General features: G+C 33.4%; 1 protein-coding gene across 1 annotated transcript in view; it reads right to left on the bottom strand.

Annotated features, from left to right (window-relative positions):
- Nucleotides 1-12,437, bottom strand: part of LOC145683630 (uncharacterized) — an 82,949-nt gene that overhangs the window by 54,692 nt on the left and 15,820 nt on the right. The window contains exons 4-5 of the mRNA XM_081754967.1: nt 5,082-5,138; nt 897-983 (exon numbers count right to left, since the gene is read on the bottom strand). Of these exons, the coding sequence (XP_081611093.1) occupies nt 897-983; nt 5,082-5,138 (144 nt within the window). The remainder of the gene's footprint in view (nt 1-896; nt 984-5,081; nt 5,139-12,437) is intronic.

The following is a 12,437-nucleotide window of genomic DNA, read 5'->3' as shown; positions in this document are numbered from 1 at the left end:
TAATCAAAATTCGTACTCATTTAAATAGTAATATTTTTTTTTCATTTTGTAACATAATAGCCGAATAAAACATTCATTACAATAACCATTTATAAAAGCAGGCCATTGATTAAATATAAAGGCTATTGTTTATTCTCTTAGATTGTAGAATGTCATACACATGACTACCAAATTTCAGTTGTCTGTCATACATAATAACGTGTTAATAATAATAATAATAATAATAATAATAATAATAATAATAATAATAATAATAATAATAATAATAATAATAATAATAATAATAATAATAATAATATCTGCCCTAAAATAAAATATAAGATAATATTTGTATTTGTATTTTGATTTATAATATTAATACAAAGAGTCGTCTGGAAATTTAACAACATTAATAACAATTTATTGATCAGTAAGAAATTAATAAAGTATACCTTAAATTTTCATTTTGTGAATCACCATAAAAAAATTACATATACGGATAAATGTGTAGATATAACAATGCAAAACTCAACAACATAATCGACGGAACCAACCACAAGGTTGCAAGCTGGAGACAAGCTAATCTATTCTATACAGTTGTAAAGAGATGTCTCTCTTTCGGAAAAACACGAAAATATTCCAGTGAAGCGTGATTCATTACACCGCCTCTTTTTCTGCATTAATTTCTTCTCGAACCGATTAGTTTCCATTATAATAGGAGATTCGTGTAAGAACAAAGTAAAAATGAATCATGTTTTATCTTAAAGTTTCCGAAAGAAATGAAAGTGGAGAACACTGCTTCACTTCCTTTTGTTGTATAGATGCTTCTTTCTTACACACAGACTTATTTCTCCAACATAAATCTAAAGTGAACTCAGTCTAATTGTGTAAGATATAATATACGATGTTTTACTTACTTGTTCTTATTTTAGGCGAATCAGGATCACTCTCATAACCAGCGTTAAGATCAGGAGGTGAAAGTGGCCATTCAGCTAAATATATGCCTATTCAGAAAGCAAATGAACATTAAAATTACTTCACTGCGTAGAACAAATGTACCACATTTATTCCACAGATTTTTAACGAAGAAGTCTGTTAAAATATTTTCAACGAATTTAAAAAGTTCATTACTGATTTTTTTATGTCTGCCTGCCAGTGTTTGTGTGTGTGTCTGTGTGTATTATTTGCGAGTTATTCAATTTTGAGGCCTTCATTCGATAGATCATCAACAACTATCTTAGAAACATCAACATGGCATTTTTCGCGTCACTCTTGAAGTTCCCGAGATATTGGGAAAAAATCCCATTTCGGGAGATTTAAGGAGTCATATATCTGGAACCGTAAGCCATATAGAGATCACATTGATGTCGCTCAATAGCTAAGAGGATGGTGAATATTTTAGTACCAAATAGTACGTACGCGAAAATAGCTCCCCGATTTTAGAAAATTGAAACAATGACTAGGCCATTCGTTTGTACTACGTTTGTACCGTTTGAACCAAGAATATTTTTGTTTGTGCCATTTTACGCCCCTCCCCCGCAAAAAAGTGAAATACACCTTTCGAAAGCAAATCTTTTGTATTGTTTGTAACGAAAGAAGTTTTGTTTGTACCCTGATAGTTTTCGAGAAAGAGGGGATGACATTTGGGAGGGCTATCTTGGCTCCAAGATATTCCCTGTATCACAGCGCAAAACATTGAAATACACCATTCGAGAGCAAATCGTTTGTACGGTTTGTACCGAGAAAAGTACTGTTTGTACCCTAATAGTTTTCGATAAAAGGGTATAACGTTTGGGAGAGGTATCTTGACGCCATTACAATTTGTATTTCTACATCTTTAACACTAGAAGCACGGACATTTTGAACCCCCTAGAAGCACGAAGCAGTCAAATTGACTGCTTTCGGTTTTTCACTAAAATACAAACGAATGGTACCACATAATGACTATTTTATTGACATTCTCAATGAGACACATCTAGAAGTAAGCCTAGAAAGCATATTATTTATTTTATTGTTTTTATTTATAAACACTAAGGGCACTTTATTTAAATATATATTATTAAAATATTTATTAATATAATAAATTTAATATCAGTATTTCTAAAATAATGAAAGAAACTAAAGATTACTGTTACCCTTAGGTTTTAAATTTGATTGTAAAATAATATTTGCTATGATATCTTTCGAAAAATCTTCTTAGGAGAAGACCATCACAATGTCACCCTCACTTGGAGCAGATAATTCGCTTTCGCATCTCTGCAGTACACACTTTCCACAAACATACACTCGACATTTGGCATATGTTAGCTGTTTTTTTTTCTTTTTTCCACAATCGTTCTTGACATTTTTTTCGCTTGCGTGTGGAAGCGCAGTGACATTGACAATCAAATTTTCGGCCAAACATTAGAGATATTGTCACCTACTGATTTTCTTTCCAGTAGCTTCTCTGTACATCTTCCAGGAATCAATATGCACAACTCACTTTGTGTTTCTTCACCATTTGATCCACGATGTCCATACTAAACTTGATCTGATGGTAAAACATATTGTTTCGTTTTTTCTTATAGTGTCCTGGAAATTGACCCTGACTCCGCATGGAACTGAACACAAAGACACTTTTGTTGCTTTTATATTTGTATACAGCTAATTAATTACCACTCTGATCGCGGTAAACATCACATTGATACAGATCTTTCAGCTAGTTTCCTTGTTGTGAAGAAGTTATTACATTTTTCACATTTATTCTTTTTCCAACAAAAGGATTTATCAAACTAGACACTAGAATTTCACCTAACTGTGTCCCAGCATGACGTTACCAATAATTGCCCAGATATGGAAAGCTATTGAGGGTAGAGTGATTGCATGTCAGCTAGTAACCAGATTTTGATTCCAAATTTATCGATTTTATTTAGCATATATTGCAGAAATCGAACTCTGGCTTTCGTAGGATAAACTTGCCCGTCGAGGTCAGGTTGTCATGTGGTTTGTAATTTTTATGCCGTTCTCAATAAACTCATCTCACAGTTCCGACTCGATTGCGAATTTGTTCCCTTGACGTCGTTCACATCTTGTGCCTTTTCATCAAGTATCAACTACCATTTTATTTCACAGAACCTATCCCTACTTATTATTTTACTATAAATTGTGGCCTTGTTGATCTTACTCACAAGAACCTAGTGGGCAATGCCGAAACAAATCAATAAACAATAAGGCCCTAATAAGACTGTAGTTTTGAAAGAGTTAAAAGTCCATGTTGCTGACTACAGTTGCCTATATGTTTCAGAAACGGCGCACTTTAAGATATGCCTCATCATAGATTTATCAAATAGTAAACGAAAAGCACTACATTTTTCCTCAGACACTTACCACTTGACAAACTTTTGTCGGTGCTGGAGCTTCGCGAACAATATTCTGCTTAGATGTACAGCCAACGTCACCTTGTCCGAAATCCAATTTTTTCTACAATGTTCCATCTGGAGCAATAAAACTGTCACCGCTACTGGCGTCGTCATCTCCATCTCTGTCTTCCTCTCCTTCATCACTTGAATATAAAATGTTCTCTTCAGGATCAGAATCACTTCGGTTTCCATACCCTTCACTCGAATCCTCCGACTCATCTTCTAAGAGATGATGTAGCACTCGAAGTATTCCTAGAGTTCTCATCGTAAAATGTCAATGTACACGGTTCAGCTCAACCAACTCTAAGTGTACACTAACATTTAGATATTGGCCGCATGTATCTGAACTAATTTGTTTGTCGACCATAAAACACAGTAATTTTATAACACAATAAAAATATGAAGTTATAGTTGGAATTAAGTATTGCAATATACCTAATAAAACAATAAGTTATCTTAAATTTTTCTCTCTCAAATTACAATCAATAAAGGTTTCAATTTTTCTTTTGTCTAGAAACAAGACATATTTAATAGTGCCATATGTAACTTACAAACAGAAGCACAAATTTCCTATACTCTATAAGGCAGTCAAAATGACTGCTTCGTGCTTCTAGGTATAACTGACAATAGCGCCGCTTTAAAAAGAAGCATAAACTTATTATTAATGCTATCAACAAGTGGCCTTAGCGAAAATATTACAGAAGTGATACGAAATTATATTTCTTGAAGCAGTCAAAATGACTGCTTCGTGCTTCTAGTTGTTATTTTAGCCTTTTCCTCAAAGTAGCTCTTTTTGACTCACACTATTTTCCCACTCACCGATTCAATTTGAATGTTGGATTATTCACAGAAGGTTCTTTTCTTATTTGGGTATGCCAACCAGAGTTCTAAATAGATATGAATTCACATGGATAAACACATAATGCTTATTCATGGGCATGGAAGAAATACACATTACGGGGCCTATCTTGCGTACAAGACAGCCCCCAAAATGTACCCTTTCTCGAAAACTCTCAGGGTACAAACAAAACTTTTTTCGGAACAAACGGTACAAAATATTCGCTTTCGAATGGTGTATTTCAATTTTTTTTCCGCTGTGATACGAATTGGCTATTTTGGCGCCAAACCCTTCCCCCCCCAGTTGACCTCTCAAGTAATACTATAAGGAAAATGGTAGAAACGAAAATATTTTCGGTACAAGCGATACGAAGGTAGTACAAACGAGTAAAATAGTCATTGTTTCAATTTTCTAAAGTCGGGGGGCTATCTTGCCTAACGCCTAAATAGCAACCGGTGGCCACTGGTCCAGAAAGTTGGTATTTCGGGAGATTTAACGAGTCACATCTCTGGAACCATAAATCATAGAGAGATGATATTTTGCGAACTTTTCAATTTTGAGCCTTCCATTTTGAGCATGTGTCTTCGTCAAGCATAATCTTAGAACATTTTAGCATAACTCTTAAAAGAACACGTGGAAACATTTTAGTACTCAAGGAAATTAAAAAATGGATAGCTATATTACAAGAATTGCTTAATGCGCGTAATAATAAAGTACATAGTACAATTTGTATGAATCCTGTAGAAGTTAATAAGAAAAATCTTTCTAAGTTCAATCTTCCTGGAGCATTATTCACTAGTTTATTCTTAAATATGTACATCCTTATTCTATTATATTATGAAAAAGGATAAAGACCACTCACTTACCAGGTTCATCAGGCAAACGGGTCAGAGATTCTAGGGATTGTAAAATTCCTTCTTCTTCTGTAAAGAAAAAAGTATAGCAGTTTCGATTTATTTATCAAGTTTCCTGGTAAATACAAAATGTGTAATAATAGATAAAAAATTTAAAAAATGGGAATACATTGTATATACGTTGCTAGATCAATCAACGTTTGTGCATACAATCTTTGCTTATGATTCCAGCTCTCGGTAAGTTAGTTTGGGATGAACAAACACCATGTCCATCGGTTTCTCGATGTTCCTCCATTCCCTTTCACTATTTTTATTCCTCGTGCATAATCGTTAGACATTAAAACAATGTAGGAAAGGACGTGGATGATAAGATACATTTTGTCATTCTTTATTATGTTCCTGAAAATTTGAATAAATCCATATTTCTAGGGATAGTATTATAGTACATTTCCATATTTTATGGCTAGAGAAAATATACTGTAAATATGGCGAAAGTATAAATTTCAGGAAATGACGATTAATTCAAAAATCTTTAGTGGAGTTCGAATTTAACCCTGAATATGTTCCTTAAATTCCTTATAAGAGAATCTTAATGCAAAATATTTGATAATTAAGTACTCCAGATGTTTCAATGTTACAAACTTATTTCCTGTTCTTTATTCAGTATTTCAACAACAACTGCTTCAGGATTAATGTTTTTTTTACAATTACCAGTGTTCTCAGTAATTATACTGTAATTTGTTATAATGATTACATGAATGAAGAATCAGAAATTTACAGGGGTAAATTCAAACCAGAAATCATAACTTGAGTGTCAAGTATAGATTAACAGAACTCTAGAATTACAGTTTAAATTTAGATGCTATGGACAGTATGATAAAATTATAAGTAATTTATAAATGTGAAATCAGAATTTCTATATCGTCAACAGTTCTTTGCAGCGATAGTGGAATTGTGGAAGGAGTTAGTAACATTACTTTTGCATAGTAGAAGTAGACATTTTTATTCAGATAAAATGTGTCGAATGATCACAGTTAAAGATTTCATAAAAATATGGCTACCATGGGAAGAGGTATGACGGATAAAGATTTATGCTTATAATTTTAGGAGAGCATTGCCGGACAAAATAGTGTAAGAGAGAAGAAAACAAGCCATCTATTTATAGTTTATCTATTATTTTTTTAAATGTTCCCTTAAGATAAATATTAACCCTTTCACTGTGGAAGGCGAAGGAAAAAAATTTCCCTAACCTGCGAATGTCGATTATAGTCGACGTGTTAAAATTTGTCTGTATCTTGGGTTTGTCGATTGTAGTCGCCAAAGGTTTTCTGTGTGATTTCTATTGTTTATCGAAAACAATAGAACACAAACAAAAATGAATGGTACAACTTTGGCGACTACTCTCGACAAAGCCAAGATAAGGACAAACAAATTTTAACACGTCGACTATAGTCGACATTCGCATGTTAAGGAAATTTGGTTCTGTCGACAAAAGTCGACTTCCTCTGTGAAAGGCTTAAAACTAAATACATATGTTTTTCCGGTTTGCCTCGGTGTTTGTGTTAGGAGGGACAACTCGACAATAAATACCGTTTATACCTCCACCGTTCGAGTGAGAAAACTTTATTATTACCTATAGTACGATATGAAGACGAATATATAGAAATGAAGCACGAAATACGTTGACCGCATTTAAAAGCTACATAAAATCTATTAAATGATACATGGATCTCGAGAAATAATTTGTATTTCTCAAGCTTTTACGTTGTATCAAGCATTGTGTCCTTAACTTAATTTTACAAAGTATAGCATGTTCTCACAATACAATTCCTAATATATCTGCAAATGATTTAAGGTATTGCTGCTGCTCTATATTTTGAAGAAAATATATTTACGTACGACAAAGCATAAATGTGATCCAACTCTATCTCAGTAGAACAACTGGGGCCTTTAGAAATAATATCAACGTTTATTAAGGTTTTTTACTTATAGCTGTAACAAATTTTTGCCCGATATAACGCTGGAACATTACCGAAACAATTCAAGTTTTGATACATGAAATGCGCTTAAACAGACATTCGCATCATAAATCTTACCAAGCCATCACTTATTGAAATTTCTTGTACCTACAAGAAGGTTTTGTGGTATTTTATTGCAGCATACCCATGCTTATTTCCTTTGTTAGATATGCTTCAAATACTTTGAGTTTGTTGAATGCAAGGACCATCAACAAACAATCATTAATTTTAATCTCTGGTACACGAGTAAATTCGTCAGCAGGATATGCGAACAATTGCTGTTAATATTCAACAAAATTCAATAAAAGGGCAAACATTATTCAAATGAGTGTTCGAATAATGAATAATTATCCGAAAGTGGAAAACAAACGAAAATAAATTCTTCGAATAATTAAATAACAAAGAGAATTTGAAATAATTAAATAAATAATTTCAGTAATGCTAACCCAAATCATCTGCTTGTTGAAACCATAGTTTTTAGTAATATGATTTAACTAGGCCCAGTTCCATGTGAAGGATGGAAGAAGTATATCTTAACGAGAAACTAGATATCACTGCAGAACATTTTCAAACAACTGTACTCACATAACGTACATACGATCAAACCGAGTATGAACAGAGAGATGAGAATTCGTAGAAATACCGAGTAGGTATATTTTCACTGACTTTATATTCCCAAAAATATCTAAATAAATCAGTTTCCAGTTCTTAGAAATCGATGATTTCTTAATACAACTTAACGACTCAAACTAAATGAACAGTAATGTCAACATCTAAGAAAGAGTCAGAAATAACAAGGATTTGGTCAATAAAGTTACCAACTCTTTCCACAACTCAACTATCGTAGCAAATACTAATGACACATATTATTCATGCAGTCAATTTAGAAATTACTAGAGTAAACTGGAATAAGAGAAGAACTATACCTGACAGAAGTAGGATCTTTATAACATAACGTTTCAAACATTAGTTCAATATGTATTTGAACCTGTAAATGCCGACCACGAACTTAATCGAAATCGTAGACTATCACTTTAGGGACTCTAGTGACCCGCGTAATTATAGCATAGTCATGATTCACACATCGTCGAAAAGCTTATGGATGACCGATTACAGCTAGATAACACTTATGCAATTCCCGCTTTATTCGCAGAAGAAGAAGAAGAAAAACAAAGTGAAAATCCGGAAAAAAATTTAAAAAAATAGAATTTGGAAGGCTCTGTCAACTCCAAATTGGTTAACTTTGAATCTCCTCTTTTCCACACACATAACCAACAAATACTTTTGCGGGATATTAGTGTACAGTGGATTATTTTATTTTTCGTATACCAATTTTTGTGATTGTACCCCCAAGGGGGAAGGGAGGATGCTGCCCAAAAACAAAGATGAAGGAAACAAAGAAATACCCTCCCCTCTCTGCCATGGCACTCTCCACATACATAAAATGCATATCTGCAGAAAGCTTCGTCCTTTGCAAACACATTGGTACCAAACGTTTTTTCGTGCCTTAATTAGAGGCTGAGATACGAAGATTTAAAGCCATGCTAGGCGTTTAAACGTTAATAGAAATATTAAAAATAAATCACTCTACATAAAACTGAAAAAAAAAAACAATTAGAACAAATATTTTACGTTTTTATTCACGTTTCTCAATCTATGGAGACGAAATAAATATTTCAAAAATAATTTGTTAATTTAGTAACTGCAGCCTTAAAGTGTTCACCTTATTTATAAATAATTAGAACATAAAATGAAATCCAAGCATTGGATATTTATATAATTAAATTATAAATTGCTCATGAACAAATCTTCAAAATTGAAATTCTGTGTATTAACATGCGGTTTTCTCTCGTATCGAACGTTATTTTTGTTTTTATTTTATTTTATTTATTTTTTTACTATAAAGCGAGAGTCACATCTTTAAGCTTATTAGTTGTATTAACCATTATGTTCTACCGCGGGGTCCGTTTGAGACTCCAAAGATATTTAATGTAGTATATATTTTAAATGAACGTGAGCATCAAAAAGTCTATCCCTTTGTTGAGTTCAGTTGGTTTTGAGTTACACGTCCCTTTCAGAAGGGAGGCTGTATGAGACGTGGACCTACTGTTTAACGTGGAATTCGAACCACATGATCTCCCACTGGGAACCGAACCATGATCTCCCACGCCAAAAGCACCTAGCCACAGAGCTTATCACTAACCACTTAGCCACAGAGTTTCTGTATTTTCTCTTTAGTGTATGTTTAACATATTGTTTGCTGACGTTTTCTTTTACGTAAAAATGATTATTTACTACTGGGGTCCTAAACGGACCCCAAGATAATACCCATGTAAACAATTGTAAGTAATCAATTATATCATTTTTGTTTCTTCTTATTAAACGAGCCAAATTAGTAATTTACATAATGCTCAATAAATGGCACAAATAATATGTTGTTCCCAATAACTAATACATTATTCACATAATATGTTTTGTGTATTAAGAAGAAAAGTTTCCTTTTCGTTTCACTAAATTGGTTGTTACCTTGTCTTCTTCTTTGTCATGTTACAATTTAAAGCAATATGTATCCTGAAACATGCTTATATTTTTTAAAGAGTTGAATAAGAAATTGCTAATTTAAGAAAGGTTAAAGCCCATTACTTGAGTATTGTCGGTTGTAGTTGAGAAGTAGCCAACTATTTATTTTCTATTTTGAATTACGATGATCTCAGTGATGTCAAAGGTGATAGTTTGAATTGAGTGTAGTGCAATAATGTATTGTTTTGAAATGTATAAAAGTGCTGTACGAAATACCAATGATTACTTCCTTTTAATTAGTCTTAAAGGAAACCCATGATATCTTTTATGCTGTATTTTTCAGGGTTATAGATAAGGATTAATTCTTGAAGAACTCATGATGAGCTTTGAAGACACTTAACAATGCTGTATGCTTTATATACAGTCAGAATATTGTGAAAACGTCAAACAAAAGAGCCTAGAAAAGAGGAAACACTATACTGAAATGAAAACTGGTAGTCACGATAAACATTAAATGAACTAAAAATGCGGTCAGTGCAGTCGTTCGATCTGGTGGTCAAAGTCAACAAATCCATCAGCAGAAATCACGAGCAACTGAATCAGGAGCGGATTATAGAATGTGCCGAAGAGTACAATGTCAGATTATAGAGGACTTACCGTAAAACTATAACTCACACTTATAACAAGAAACACAGACAGAGACCGAACTTGATTTTTGGATGCAGAAGTTATTTTAACAGGCATTTCTTCATTTTTCCTATAGTTTGTTTTTATACCTGAAGAGTAATATTGAAAAGAAAAACGGTAAAATATTTATATAAGTTTTATTTGCACTCAGTTCGGACAGAATAATCATACGTAATAGTTGTGTAAATTTATATAAACAACATGCTGATTTCTGCCACTTTTGGCATAGATAAAGTCCGAGCTGAAGAACAATAGAAAACCATTTCGCTATCACATACGATTTTTGCTTCATGAAAATTGATATTGAGACCACTTCTACATTTAGAAGATATATTAGTATCAAGAAGACATATAGTCTTTGGATGCTTAATGGCAGATAATCGCTTTTATCTATTCATTACCGTATCCATCCTATTGTGATAACTGTGAACCAGAGATGGTTATCAGTTCCGCTTTGAACAGGTTAAAGAAGGTACAAGACCTATTATTTGCAAAGTGAATCTATTCCAGTGAACTGCTTCGTTGTGTATCGTACACATTTACTCTCTCGCAACGTACATGTTAAACCCGCAAGCTACAATAAATTTCTATCATATCCAGCTTTAGTAAAGATATTGAGTTAGAGACGTAATATATTTTTGAGATGACTAAGCGATTGTGAATAACTATTACTAGTTATGTGTTCATGGTTTTGCTGCAATGCTACAAACTTGAAACGAAGTAGTTAACTTAAACTAATTCCAATATGAAAAGAGGATCAATGTTTAATCAGTGTATTCTTTGGAAGCCGAATGGATTAAAGAAACACATAAATACTTCTCTATATCATTTACAGTGTGCGCTCTGATGTTTCTAAGCATTTTTATTTGCAACCTACTTAAACCCTATGATACAGTGGTAACATTTCTTCAAAAAGTAAGGTTCTGCATTTAGCACTTTTTGATGTTTCTTGATAAGTGAATCAGTAAGTCAATTTATCTATGTACTTTTTCTAAATTAACCCTTAAGGGATCCGGGGCTTTTGGGGTATTTTTTAGACTTTCAGACAAGACGCTACTGTATCGTCACTCTTTATCCTAGGATCATGGTTCATACCTCATTCTCTTCAGAGTGGAACTGGCTTTCAAATGGTACCACTTGCATGCTCATACCATATAAAAGGAGAGGAAAAAATGATGTCAAAGGGAAAATTTCGGGGGAATTTGTTTCACATTTTGGGCCCCTCTGGAGCAAGCCTGTGTGAACGTAGAGACCTCAAAAAACTCTGATAAATAGTACTTGGTATACTGCATGTGTCTGCCAAATTTCAAGTTTCTATCTTGAATACTAAGGGCGGGAGAAATTTTAACAACAATTCCCACAATGCCCCAAATTACCACAAAACACCATGATCTCAGGTAAAACAAAAATCCTGAGACATCTCTCTTTACCCTAGGACTATAATTTGCTAATCATTCTCTTCAGAATAGAACTGCCTTTCAGGCGATACCATTCACATGTCTCCATCATGTATCTAAGGCGGGAAAATCTCAAAAAAAGGATTGTTTGGTCTTAATATCCCTTTTTTCAATTTTTAGCCCCTCTGAACCCCCCTGTTTTAACTCAGAAATCTAAAAAAATCTGTTAAATACTACTCGGTGGACTTAATGTTTGTCCACAATTTCAATCTTCTAGGTGCAAAAATAAGCTCGCCAAAAAAAAAAAAAAAAAACGAAAATGTCCCATATTCCCCTATAGAGAAGTATATTTTAATATAAATTCCTTGACACATCCCTATTTACCCTAGGGTCATGTTTCGCCCATCATTCTCTTCCGAATAGAACTGCCTCTCAGACGGTATGACTCTCGTGTCTTTATCATGCATCTAAGGCGGGAAAATCCCTAAAAAAGGGATCTTTTGTTCTAAACATCTCTTTTTTCAACTTTTAGCCCCTCTGGACCCCCTGTTTTAACGCAGAGGTCTGAAAAAAGTCTGATAAATACTACTAGGTGGGCTGAATGTTTATGCACAATTTCAATCTTCTAGGTGCAAAAGTAAGCCCGCCAAAAATATACATACCGACAATGTACCATATTCCCCTATACAGAAGGATATTTTGTAAAAATTCCCTGAGACATCCCTAATTACCCTAGGATCATGGTT

The sequence above is a fragment of the Thermobia domestica genome, chromosome 4, assembly GCF_964235325.1.
Source record: "Thermobia domestica chromosome 4, izTheDome1.hap1.1, whole genome shotgun sequence".
NCBI lineage: Eukaryota > Metazoa > Arthropoda > Insecta > Zygentoma > Lepismatidae > Thermobia > Thermobia domestica.
The sequence above is the reverse complement of the archived record's forward strand: the minus strand, read 5'-3'. Positions and strand labels throughout refer to the sequence as shown.